Raw genomic sequence first — 13,585 nt, 5'->3', positions numbered from 1 at the left:
CACGGAGGCCTGATGGTCATGTTTAACCTCACGTCAGCCCCTCCGCTAGTTTGAGGTGGTCTCCTTTCTACCCATCCCCGAAACACTTCTGCTTACACAGAAGGAATTCTGAAAATTGTGGGGATTCTCTGGCCCCTTTCTCAAGGTATCTGTCTCCCCTCCTCACCGATCCTGCCTCTGCCGCCACTGGCTCTATGAGGTCGTCAGGCAAGTTGCTTCCCCTTTTCCTGCCTTAGTGTTTTCATTTTCCCATCTGCAAGATGGGGGGATTTTATTGGTATGTTCTCACAGGTCTGTGGAAAGGACTCAAAGGGGCAAAACACGTAAAAAGGCTTAGAATGGTGTCTGGCCCAAAGCGCAGGCCATGGAAGTGTTTGCTATTATTACTAATTATTGGGATTATGGCCCTTTCCAGCCAACTTCTCCCTGGAAACCACTTCTGCTCAGAATAGCTACCTGAAGGAGTTCTCTGTCAAGCCTTGCCTGATCTAGCAGAGGTGGTTAACTATTAAGCATTTGGGTTCCAGTGTGCTTCTCTGCATGAGACAACCTGAGGAACGGGGCTGTCTACAAAGCTCTAATTATGTTCATTAATTTCTAACTGCCTAGGAGGAGAGGTGGTGAGATTTGAAAGCAAGAGATTTTTCCAGAATATGGACGATGATGTTAGGGCCATTTCAAAATAGCCTAAAGGGACAGCGGGCTGTGGGCGTTCTTTCCTATGATCTTTCTAGAATCCTCCTCCCTCTACTGCAGTTCCAACCGCCCAGCTTCCTGATCTGCTTGCTCCCCTGGGTTCCTTCTTGGAGCCCAACCAGGAAAGCCTCTCTCTGTGGTAGTTCCCAGCCCGAGAACTTTGCACCTTATTCCCCAGTAGTCCTTGTCTGTAAATAATCTACCGCCCACATTTCTGTTCTACTTTTCAGATCCACCTCTCTGCTTTTGTGGGCAAATTCAATGAATTCCTTTAAAAGCACCACTGAATTCAGTCACTGTTTGTTAGTATGTGTTCCCCTCCCCGCCCCCACTGAATACTCAAAGTTCAACTACTGTTGGGTTGGGGGAAGTCTGAGCACATTTTTGACGTTTTCCTAGGGTCCCTTGCTGTCATGGAGGCTGGGAACCACTGCCCCATGGTGGGAGGAGCACTAAGCTCTCTGGCTCTCAGTTTCCCCGTCTGTCAAATGAACATAAATTTTAACTGCCTCTTCTTTCTAAGGTCAAGAAACAGAATGTTCCGCATTCACGAGGAGGGGCACGGACTGGCGCGGGGAGGGCCGCGGGCGTGGGGATCAGATGAGATAAGAGATAGGAAGGTTCTGGAAGAGGAGGCATGCCTAGGCAGGGGAGCGTTAGCACTGCTGTTCCTCTGGTTCTTTTCCTTGTTCTGGGTCCAGCTGGACCAGCTGAGCCCAGAACCCCAAAGCCCGTGAAGGCCCTTCCAGGAGCAGCGTGTTCTTTTTGCCGTTCCCCACCCCTCCTTGGTCTTCTGTGGAACAACAACACGGCGCTGCTCCTGGATGTGACTTAACAGCCACAAAGTTCCTCTTATCTAGTCGAGCAACCGCTGTGGCCTCAGAAGCTGTAGTGTTTGTCTCTGTTTAGTCTAGGTTGCCTAGGAAACAAAGCTGTTCTCTCTTTCCCACTGTGAGACTGCAGGCCAGTTTTTTCCCCTTTCTCTTAGGGAAGGGCGAGATGACCAGAGAGGGCCATGGGTTTGCTGAGCCATCTTCTGGGTTTGTTTTTTTTTTCTTTTCTTTTCTTTTCTTCTTTCCCTTTTTTTTTTTTTTTTTTTTTTTTTGCAACTGTGGGTTCTTGTTTGGCTGCAAAGTGGGTGTGGGAAGTTTCCAGATGAACTGGAGAGTCAAAAAGTCCCTTGGCACTTCGTGAAAAGGGGGAGGGGCTCGGGAACTGGGGAGAGCCCTGTGTGGGTCAGGGAGGCTGCCCGGTCCAAAGCTGGTGCGGGCAGCTGTGAAATGCTCATTCCTTGGTCAAATCAGCTGCCCTGGACAATGACCTTGGCATCAGGAATAGAGAGATTAGGAGCAGGTGGGGCCACTGGGTTTGAGAGGCCAGCAAGCTGGGGTTTGTCATGTTCTGGAGAGTTCTGGTGCCTGGAAAAGAATAGGCCACCACGTCTGACCTTTCCAGAGGAGGAAGCATGGTATTTTGAACTATCTGGGCGCCCACTGGCACAGGGGAGGGGGCTGAGACCTCTTGGTCCTTGAGGTTTGAAAATCCAGGAGTTCTGCTCCATTTCAAGTGGCAAAGGGACAGGCACAGATGCTACAGGAGGCTGAGATGGAAGAGGGTCATTCCCCAGGGAGCGTGACAGGGCTCAGTACACAGCACAGGGTCTGGGGTGGCTCTAGGTGACTGTATGGTGAGAAACGGCAAGACTCCGGGGCCAGAGACTTGAGGCCAGGGAAAGGGTGATGGGTGAGAATGGACCCCACAGGGAGCCAGAGGAAGGAAGTGGAGTCAGGATCGTCCTTAGACCCGGCCATGCGCACACAGCTAACTGGTGGGGTTTGTAAGCCAACTTTCAGCTGGGACAAGTAACACCAGCAGGGATCCAGGGCATCTTTCCTGGGGGGAAGGGGATTCAATTTGGGCACTGCATACATTGTGTCCTTTTCTCACGTGGGTCCTCTTAGCTCCTTGGCAAAAGTCAAGGGTGTCATGTGGAGGTATTAAGGAGGATACACAAAGTGACCACGACGTCTTCAGAAGAGGGAAGAGGCCCACGCGTATCTATTTGGTCCCCTCACATGGATACCATGCCCTTTTCTTCTGGGCCTCCTTGGGGTCTCCTTCCTCCCAAATCGGCCCCTCAAGCTGATGTTATGTGTCATGGGGCCACCTCACCACTCACTCCAAAGTGGTCTTACGAAAGCAGGAGCAGGACACAGGGACAGATGTGGGGTAGAGTCCCAATTTGCCTGACAGCCATGTGACTCTGGGCAAGTCACTTACACAGGCCGAGCCTCAGTCTCCTCACCCGTACAGTGTGGGTATTTTGACAGGCCGGATGAGGCAATAGGGTTGGTCTGCCACTTAGGGGGTACTCACTCATGTTCAGGGAGTCGGACAAACAGCGCCCCCGGCCACTCACTCTATTTATACTCGGACGCCAGGTTTATATTTAGAAAAAAAAAAAAGAGCAAAGTTTATTGAAATTTCAAGCTACATTTGAAAAATCAAAATCCAAATCCTGGAGACATAACATCAGGATAAGGTGTCGGAAAGTGGAAAGTGTTCACTGCCGCAGAACCCCCCTCCCTCGACACAAGCTCCCTGAGTACATCACCCAGGCACCATTTGGGTCAAAGCCATCCCCCGGTCCATGCCTTGTCCCCAAGGGGACGCTAGCAAACCAATCCTTCAGTTCACTCTAGAGTTTTCCACAAACGTTAAAGAACAAAAGTTTTCTCATGACAATGCGAAGGCCCTGGCTGGTCTTCTCTCAACCCCATTCTGTGTAGTCAGCACCAGTGAATGGTGGGTTTGGCTTTCGAGAGGGGACCTCCCGCGTCTTCAGGGGACAGATAGGGCAAAGGCTGTCCCCTCCCGTGTCTTCCGGGGACAGATGGGGCAAGGGCTGAAGCGGCGAGGCATCTGTGGCCGCATTCAGAGGCCGGCCCCCTCCCCACCTCTACTCTGTAGTCTTACGTAACATAAAGGACAAACCGGACCAACTTGGTAAATGAACACAGTCAAAGGATTAGCCTGAAGGGATAAGGGACCAATTGATACCCCAAAGCCGGTTAGGCCCTTCGGCACACAAGTATGTGTGTGTACGTATACATCGCTACACTAAGATAGAGATCTAGCCCTATGGGTTTATATACGCATGTATGGCTATATAGAAAAACTATGCCAACACTAACCAAACAGAACTTTGTAAGCGGTCATCCCAAAGCCGTAATCCCACACTGGGCTGTGCACAAAGCCATGCATTAGACCATATTAACCAACAGAAGGCTGACTTGGCTCAATCTCTCCTATCTGTGGCCCTGCCCTGGCCAGGCAGGAGAGAAGAGAGAGGTTGCCTCTGCTCAAAACACAAGTGGCTTCTTCATAGGAACAGTCGTTGTCAGGTGAAGCTGCTGAAGATGTCCATGGAAATGAAAAACAAAAAGCAACAACAACAAAAACAGACCCCTTATGCTTTCTGGAGTAAACTGGCGTCACATCTCACACTACATTTCTCCTTCGCCAGTTGCAGCTAAGTTGCCCAGGCCCTGGGAGCCCCCAGGGCACGGTGGCAGGAGAGGCTCACTGGCGGGGGGTGACGAGGCCCCATGCAACTCAGCCTCCAGAGACCTGCTCTTTGTCAGGGGTCTGTCACTGGAGTGGACCCAGGTGGCCATGTCCTCAGGACATCTCTTGGCACCAGCTATGCTAGGTGTAAAGTTCTCCACGTGAGATGACGCTTGGGGAACCAAAAACAAACTGGAAAGAACTAGGTAGAACAAGTTTAGTGGCTCTGCCCACCCTAAGGACAGAGCCACTTACACCGCAGAACCACCGGGGGCCTCGGGCGCCTGCGGGGTGTCGGGAACCGGCTCCTCGGGGCTCAGACGAGACTGGAACTTCTCCAGCTGCTCTGGGCTCGCCAGGGTCTTCAAGAGGGTGTTCTCACGCTCCAGCTGGGAGTTCTTCTCCACCAGCTCTCGGATCTGCTCCTTCAGGATCTCCACCTCCTCTCTGACAGCGTACATCAGATGATTCTTCACCAGATCCTGCCATGGGGAGGGAATCACAACAAAACCGTCCACTAGCCGTCACAGGCCCTCTGTGGCACCATCACCCAGCCATCTGGGTGTCCCCTGGGCCACTGCACCCCGGCCTCCCCTCAGCATGCTGGTCCCCTGAAGTGCTTCGGCCGCCCCCAGGAGAGCTGCACAACTGGGCCATGCCTGAGCTGGGAGCCCAGCTTTGAGCTGCACAGGATCCCCTTCTGCAAGTTTCTAGGGACTTCCAAAGCTGGCTGCTTAGAGGAGGCCTCTGTAGGCTGGCTGCTGGTGGTTGGCTCTAGCCCCACTGCCACCTAAGGTCCTGTCACCAGTACACCACGCAGGGAGGACCTGCGGGCCACCGCATCGTCTGTCCACTTGTGCACCTCTCCCCAGGAGAGCCGAACTGCCTCTTCGGGGTGACCCAGCACACAGAGCTGGGGTGGCACCTGCAGTGCAGTCTGGTGCAACAAGATGCTGGCCCCGAGGGAAGGTGCCAGGACGGGCACATCTGCTCTGGATCTGAGGACCGCGCCAGAGGCAGGGAGCTGTGTCCCTGGAGAAGCAGTTACTAAGGGCTGGATGCCCCAAGCCCCTGCAGCCCTGTAGGCTGCTCGGTGGAGTCTGACCTCTACCTGGTGAGGAGAGGGAGAAGGGGTGGGGTGCTTTGCTTCCTGTTTCCTCCTGACTCCTGACCCCAGCCCCCCTCTGCAGAGGCACTGCAGTGCGCTTGCATCCAATGAGCTCTGGCCCACGCCAAATGCGGGCTGCAGACAAAATGCAAGTGTCTCAGCTCCCTGCCCTGCGGCCTGCCTGGGGCGAGCGGGAGCCTGCAGCAAACACCAGGAGGAAGAGAGGAGACAGTCCACAAGGGCAGACTGCAAATGCCCTAAAAAGGTGGCCCTCTGACGGGGGCTACCTAGGGCCTCCAAGGCGAGGGGAAGCAGGCTGTTGCCTTCCTCAGGCTCTTGGCAAACGGCTTTTGCACCCACCCCCTCAGTTCTGCCCCGAGTTACATAAGCAGCAGCTAGGTCCAGGGATGGGAATGACGCAGGGATGCCACTCACCATGGCCTGCTCGATCTTGTTGTCTATGGCCACCACGCTGGCTCCAGAGGCACTGCCGAGACAAAAAGCAAAGCGACCGCGTTACCCACTTGGTTCCACTCTGAGCACCTGGCAGCTGTGACCAAAGTCCTCCATCTGCCCCGGTTCTTCCTCTCTCCCGCCTCCCTGGCCCAGAGTCCCGGGCACTTTGTCCCCCAGGACCCCGGGGGAAGCGGCACCTTTCCAACCGGGCTGGCTCCCCGCCGCAGCCGCCCAGAGCTCCGCGTGGAGCCGCGCGCGGGTCCCGGAGCGCACGGGCCAACGGGGCCTGCTTGGCCTGCCGGAGCGACAGGCAAACAATGGGGGCGCGCGGCGCAGGGAGGCCCCCAATCCCCGCTGGCGGCCCATTCCGGCGCCGGCCCAGAAGGGTCCCAGGCGGACCTACCGCACCCCGAAGCTAGCTAGGAATTCCTTCTCGGCTCGGAAGCTTCCGGCCTGCTCCCCGGCGGCGCAAGGCGCGCGGCCAGCCCCCTGCCCAGCCTGGCCCCGCCGCCCCTCTGCCTGCCGCTGCCTCTGCCTCAGGCTGCGGCAGCTTCTTCTCAAGGCGCAGCGGCCGCAGGGACGCTCCGACGGCGGCTCCCAGCGCGGCGGTGACCCCCCCCCTTGCGTCCCCTACCCCCGCCCCTTCCCAGGATGCTGCACCGCAGGGAACGGGGATCGGCGGCGCACGGCTCGCTCGGAGATCCCGCTCGCAGCCCAGCCCCCGCCGGCGCCTCGGCTCCGGGGGAGCCGTGGCCAGTGGTTTACCTGTTATCCAGCTTAACGGAAACCACATCCCCTCCAAGCAGGGAAGAGAAGAAGGAGATGTTGAAATTGTGCAGCTGATAGACCGCCACCTCCATGGGGGTCTGATACATTTCGGCATTCATGGCTCGGGCGGCTGCGGAGCTCTGGCGGGGCTGGGCGGGCTGGGCGGGCGGGGCGGCTGCCGGCTGCGGGCGCGCTGCACGGGGCTGGGCTCTGCAAGGCGAGCCTGGGGGCTACGTGGGGGGCGAAGGCTGCGGATCGGACCCGAAGCCAGGCAGACTCTTCAGAGTTGAAAGGAAGTGACTCCAGGGGTGTCACCTAGTGTGTCACAAACTCCACAGCCGCCAGTCCAACCCAGACTCGGAGATATTTCGGAGCCTGCTTCTTTATATAGGAGGAGCCGGCTGCGTCACATGGCGTCAGGGGCCATGCAAATGAGTCCTGTACCGGGCTTTGCGGTCCAGTTAAACCACATCCCCTCCCTGAACCGTAGGCTAGGACTGTAAACAGTTCAGCACTTTCCTGTGCCAACTGGCATCTCCAAAGAGGGCTCTGGAGATTGGTAAAAACCAAACTGGAACGGATTCTTCCAGAAGTAAGTAAGGGTGCCCTAACCAGAGCAGAGAGCGTTCAGTAAAGGGGGGCACTGGTTTTCAAAGCTCTTCTTCAGGTGTCAGCCGGCATATCCCCCATGGCTTTGCAATGCCAACTGCACACTACACGCCCTGGATACCCACCTGCACCGTCAGGAGGCTCACCTACTTCCCGGCGCCCCCAAACCCAGAAACTATGCACTGACCCCCTCCTTTGGATGTACCCCTCTGTATGCTGACATATGCATAGATCTGTGACATGGCCGGGACAAGAGAGTGTCCCAAGAACTCAGATGAGTGGGAAACATGTACAAGGGGGAAGCTGGGGGCTGGGTGGGAGAGAGAAGAGGTGGGGGGGGGGGCAGCAGGGAATGAGGGCTGGAATGACCACAAGACACCAACCCCCTTTCCTTTAGTCTCCACACCCTACTCTGCAGAGAAAATACATTGAAGATTATCCCGAATTTCATGGCCGTATTGTTAAAAACAAGATCTTGTCACTTTCCTATACAGAGCAAATGAAAACAAAACTACAAAACAAGGCCACTTACAAATCATCCCAGGAAAACATTTCCTTGGTGAAGGGTCCAGCCATTGGTAGGGTTAAGAGGCTACTTCAGGAGCACACCGATTCCGGGTTACAAGGAAAATGAGGTGATTGTGGCCTACTCAGAGTTACGTATGTTTCCATCAAAATACATTTTACTTCTTTTCAGCCTGGAGCTTAAAAAATAAAAGGCGGCAGAGGCTTGAGGTGCTTTGCTCCTACTCGGTCCTAAGTGAGGCCACCTAGTGGACAGAGGCGGCATTGCAGCCAGAGGGAGCAGCGCAGCCTGAAGAAGGAACAGGTGATGATGCAACCGCAAGTATTATTTACACCAACTCAGGGCCATAAGGAGAACATTGGGTTCCACCACACATACAATAGTCTGGATGAACCTAGGGCCAGTGCCCATGAATCAGTCTATGATTCAGGCTGTGGTCCAAAGAAATACCCTCATGCAATCATGCTACTGGAAAAGTACTAGGACCTCTTATCAGCAAAGAAGGTAATTATTATTTGCCTCAGGATATTTCTCCTAACCAGGTGCCTAGCACCGACACCCTGGCCGAGGCCCCAGTTAGGCCCAGTCTTAAGGCCTTGCTTTTCTCCAGGCCCCCAGTGCACTTATGCCAAGGAACAGCCCATATGGGCCACCATGATGCGGGGCTCCCACTGGGTCGCATAGGTGGTAACAAATGCACAGGGCCAGTCTCTGGGCAAAGCCAAGCAAACCTACCTCAGCAGCCCAGGCTGGTGTTTTTCTTCACCCTCGGTGAGGTAGGAGACCCTCCCAATCTCAGGATATTATGTTGCCTTTGGGTCACAAGCTTTCCCAACAAGGTGTTTATTTGCACACAGCTGTGTGTAGTAGGCAGAACAAAGGGCAGACTCTATTTATAGGTCATCGAGAACATTAGCTGAGAAAAAAAAAAGGTTTCTTAAATCAGCAGCTTAACTGATACTGGAATTCCCTGATAAAGTAATCTGCCCTCTGTGCCACACAGAGCTTTCTTGGCCCTGGGAAGAGTCTCTCAGACTTGCCACTGGCTAGTAAATCTGTCTTAAACTAACTATTGCTCCCCACCCCCAAGGTTCCCAGGGAGATGATGAAAAGAAAAAGAGGGAGATGAATAAGCTGGGTTGGTGGAAGAAAAACCACCCCCCAGGGAGACAAGGCGTAGGACAAGTCGTAGCTCCTTCAGGGGGACCCCCTTATATGGAGGCAGAGGCAGAGAAATCAAGGTAGTTTGGGAAGGAAAAGGAAAAGAAGTAAAGTTTGCAAGCAAGGCTGTGTTTGAATTGTAACTTAATGATACTTCAATTCCAAATAAGTGTATGAAGGAGCACCTGGGTGGCTTGGTCGGTTAAACTTGTGACTCTTGGTTTCAGCTCAGGTCATGATCCCAGGGTCGTGAGACTGAGCTCCATGTTGAGCCCCACGGGCTCCACCGCACTAAGTGCAGAGTCTGCTGGAGCTTCTCTCCCTCCCCCTCTGTCCCCACCACCCATTCATGCATGCACACATTCTCTCTAAAAATAAATAATTTTTTCTAAAAAAAAGCTGAGTTTAAGAGCCACTGACAGTCATGGCTACCAGTAAGTGAGTGTCAGCTATAGGCCAGACATTTGTGCCAGCCACAACACAAAGCCTGTGGTGTAGGCACTGTCACCATCATTTTACAGATGAAGAAACCAAGGGTCTGAGAGGCTACCTTGCCCAAGGAAGCATGGCTAGTACATTATAGAGCTGGGACTCCAATCCAGAGACCAAGTTTGTTCCTACCACACTTAGTAGTGGGGTAGGGGTTAGGCGTGTTGAGTAAGTAAATTAATGCAGTGGGGGGGCTGGGTTGGAAGTGCCAGAAAGGTGCTGAGGAGGAAGCAAGGATGAAGGGCAGGACAAGTGGTCCAGAGGGCAGCTCTAAGTTGGGTCAGCACAGCCAGCTTTTCTGACACTCGTGGCAGGGGACAGCAGCATCGGGGACCAGAAGCATATCCAAAGTGTCCGAGTGAATCTTATAGGGGGGCTGGGCTCGCCCACATCATTTCAAAAGGCAGCCCCACAGTCCTCAAAGAAAGCTCGCTCTGTCTAGGAAATAGGAGCTATTAATCCAACCGGGTGGCTCCCACAATGGAAATATGTAGCCCTGGGGTAGACGAGATCCCAAATAAGGGAAGTAGTCTGAGAATAATAATCATAGTCCAGTCAAACCTCCTGTTCCTAGGGCCCCACTAACTGGCATCCTTAATTCCCCCCCCCCCCCCCCCCGGCACCTCACGTATTCCTGCTGTGCTCAGCATTTAGGAGAATGAAGCAACCACAAGAAAACAAGCTCCTTTTGGGGATGTAGTTTTAAAAAACAGCTTCGGCAAGGGATGTCCCAGGTTCAGCCCACACTCAGTCGATCTCTCATTCCCTCTACCCGTCAAGTTTGCCAGCTGCCAGCAAAGTGAGACATGATCACCTTGAGGCCTTAGGATCCACCATTAGCAAACGAAATGATGGCTGGATCCCAGAGCTCGCTAAGGCAAGACAATGCACCTAGAAGTCCCTGTAGAGGGATTTTTCAAACAAGGGCTGGGAGGAGGGGGAGAGAGGAGGAAGGAGGAGGAGGAATCTGAAAGGTTTTCTGCTTAACCCCTGGCACACTAGAAAATTCCTCTGCCCAGAAAATCTGCGCCAAACCTTGCAGCAAGCAAGTGCAAGTTAGTGCTGTACAAGATACCTATGTTCTGATCTAACTTTTCTGAGTGAAGTGCGGATCCACGGGGCTTTCTGTGTCCCTATGTCCTGTGGAGGTGAGCCCCATGCAGGAAACAGTGAGCTAGGGATTCGACAGCCTAGCAACCCTGTGTGAATGCATCCCGATTCCCTCTTTTCTACCCTACACCCAACATCCTGGGCTAGACCCATAGCCAGCCTAGTGACAGCACCCGGGGCTGATGAGCCAGGTCCTTCGCTAGCCCTCAGGTCTGGCCCTCCGGCCATGGGATGCTGCAATGAAACAGACACGGCCACCCCACCCTCTCTCAGGGGCGACCTTCTAGATGCAGGGTGGCCATCACGAGGACAGGGCCACCTTCCTCCATTTTAGGAGGACCTGGACGCGGACTTGTTTGAGCTGGAAGAAGTGTCTCAGCATTCTTACAGGTCTGGTCTGTTCCAGCTCAAAAAGCCAGACTCTCTAAGACAAGAGTGCTTCCTACTCGGGGTTCCCACGGGACGGCGGGACAGAGACTGGGCAGTCTGGGTAGCAGAACTCGTGGGCCCGATCTCAGCACCCCGCTGAGAGGTGGGGAGCAGACTAGGGGTGGGTGCGTGCGGTAGGGCTGGGGGGGGGTGGCGGTGAGGGGGAACATCTCACTTCCCTTTTTGTCACACTTGAAGCATTGTGTACCACACAGCCCAAAGGAAACTCTTTATAGGCAAGTCTTCCTTATTTTCTATGGGGAATGTTCCGCCCAAAGATTTTGCCGACGTTGCCAGCGAAACACAGGGTCTTGTGTCAGGAGAAGCGGAAAAAGACATGGTGTGAGAGGTGCAGGACAAGCCACAAAGCAAACACAGGGGTAGGAGCTGGAAGAGGACACCAGAGAGGATATTAAGCACTGGAGCGTTAGCACAGTTAATGGGACGGCTGAAAACAGCCCTCCCCACTGACTCCTCCACCCCGGCCCCCTTCCGGCTGAAGCTCTGTCTACCTCTAATTACTTACTTGTCCCTTTTTCTGAAGAGGCTGGGGGAATAAGGAGGCTGAAATGCCATCGCTTAATTTGTCCTTGCTTCTGTCTTATCTTCTCTCTTCCCCTCTGGTTCCCCTCCAGTGTGGAAGACCAGAGACAGGAAGGCCACTGCCACTTACATCGTTACTCTGGCTTCATGGAAAATCCCCAAAGTCCAGAAGGAGGGAAGCAAGAAGGAAAGACGGTGACAGAGAAAGTGCCTTGTCCTCTGTGGGTCATGTGAACTGCCCCGCATGCCCAAGGCCCAGAACCCCCGACTCTGGGGGGCTGGAAAACGGGGAGGAGGATGTGGACACAGATGCGGAAGGCGATGGTGGGAGGGACCCCGAGGAGAACCCCCGTGGAGAAGGCCGCTGTCTTGGAGAAGCAGCTCCAACAACCGATTTGGGCCAAACCCTGACACCAAATGACGACAGGAGCAATGAATCGTGCCTTTCAGCTCTCTCGCCGACAGGGTCCCATGTGAGCTTCACAAACAATCTCCGAGTGACGTGAGGGATGACAGGCAGAACCAAACCCCATTCTGACAGGGCAGTCCGTCCCCTCCCCCTCATTCAGAGAGGTTCAAAAGTGCTCTTGTCCCAACCATCTTTGTCACCCCAGCTTTGGTGGCGAACCGTGAAGGGGAGGCCGTTTGTCCTGGTGTCTCAGCGAGACTGAAAGTCTTGGCAACATGACCCATGAATGCTGTTTAGTTCAGTGGCTCTTAAATCTCATGAACCTTGTGTCAGGATTTACGCCCGTCTCCCTTCACCTTATGCCTTGCAACTGGGAAAGTTCACCTCCAGACTTTTTCCAAGCTCTTTTCGCATTTTCCACCCTCCACACCTACCCAGCTCCTGGCCAGAAATAGATATTCCTGAGGAAGAGACTGCAAAATTCACCTCGGTGAATGGGATTGCCTCCTCCTCCTCCTGCCTCTCTACATTGTCCTGATCATTCAAGTTGGTTCAACTCGATTCAGTTCAAGATTGACTGAATGCCTATTCAAAGTGCAAGGCCTGTTTCAGGGAAACTGAACCAAGCAAACAAACCAGCTGGTAGTACAAGTCAAAAATTGTGCTTCCTTCCAGAATATTCTGGCAGGAATATTCAGGGTTTGATCTCAGCGACATATTTGCTTCAGGGGGAAAAAGCCCAGGGCTCGGGGAGCAGGGAGGGGAATGGTAGCTCGGAGTTCAGGATGGTGGCACCCCTGCCATCCCTGGGCATCCCTTCATTCCTCAGAATTGGCTCTGCTTTTTATCCCCCCACCCTGGCCTTTGGCCCATGCTCATCTCGATGGGGATAACACAGAAGCCACAAAGCTTGAAGTTTCTATGGAGTTCTGTGGGACTGGAGACTCCTCTGACATTGTGGCCCACAGGCAGTCTCCCTCTGATCCTCTTCCTGAAAGCTCAGGGTTTGTGAACCGAGGGGGTTGTAAACCTTGTTTGTAAACAAAGCATAGATCTTCACTCTCTGAGAGGGATGTCCATGTTTCGGGTGGGGGTCACCTCTACCTGCCAACCTCTCCGCCTTCCTTCCTTGGCTGGCTCCTCCTGGTCTTAACCTTCGTTCCACTTCACCCTCCCAGACCTGCACCATCTTCAGGCAGGCCAACGGCCTCCCCTGGCCCAAGAATGGTCTTGTTCCCACCGTCTGGGAATCCCAGCCCACGGCAGCAGCCTGCCCAGGGGCAGGGAAAGCACGCCGCAAGAACATGGCCACTCTTCCTGTTTGCACTAGCCCTCCACCAGCCCAGCTGAGCCAGGGAGAACTGGCAGGGCCTCTCCCCATCCCTTCTGCTCTGCGGAGCAGCCCCAAGAGCTAAAATTCCAAGCCATTTTTTCCCCTGGCAGTTGCCAGGGTTACTTCGAGTGGTATGTGAAGGACTTGGGGCTATTGGCAATGCTTAGAAGACAAGAACCAGGAGGATCTTGTTGGGGCTGTGGGGCCAGCAGACAAGAGGCCCATGAAGAGGCCAAGGTGGAGCACCGGGCTCCACTGTGGGCCCTGCTAGAGAATGGGTGACCTTTGTAGTGATACAGGTTTCCTGGGGAACAACAGGGCAGTAATAATGCCAGCCTCTTTAGGCGCTTGGGCTCATTATAAGCCTCCCTGGCCTCTCGA

General features: G+C 54.2%; 1 protein-coding gene across 4 annotated transcripts in view; it reads right to left on the bottom strand.

The window, feature by feature from the left end:
• Positions 1-3,138: 3,138 nt before the first annotated feature.
• Positions 3,139-13,585, bottom strand: part of TSC22D3 (TSC22 domain family member 3) — a 63,114-nt gene continuing 52,667 nt past the window's right edge. For 3 of the 4 annotated variants that reach the window (XM_044234871.1, XM_044234873.1, XM_044234870.1), the window contains exons 3-4: positions 5,807-5,858; positions 3,139-4,745 (exon numbers count right to left, since the gene is read on the bottom strand). In XM_044234871.1, coding sequence (XP_044090806.1) covers positions 4,515-4,745; positions 5,807-5,858 — 283 coding nt within the window. In that variant the 3' untranslated portion in view covers positions 3,139-4,514. Of the gene's footprint in view, positions 4,746-5,806; positions 5,859-6,592; positions 6,956-13,585 lie in introns of those variants that run through there. The other variant, XM_044234872.1, reaches the window with a different exon arrangement.

Source organism: Neovison vison, chromosome X (genome assembly GCF_020171115.1).
Source record: "Neovison vison isolate M4711 chromosome X, ASM_NN_V1, whole genome shotgun sequence".
Lineage (NCBI taxonomy): Eukaryota > Metazoa > Chordata > Mammalia > Carnivora > Mustelidae > Neogale > Neogale vison.
The sequence above is the reverse complement of the archived record's forward strand: the minus strand, read 5'-3'. Positions and strand labels throughout refer to the sequence as shown.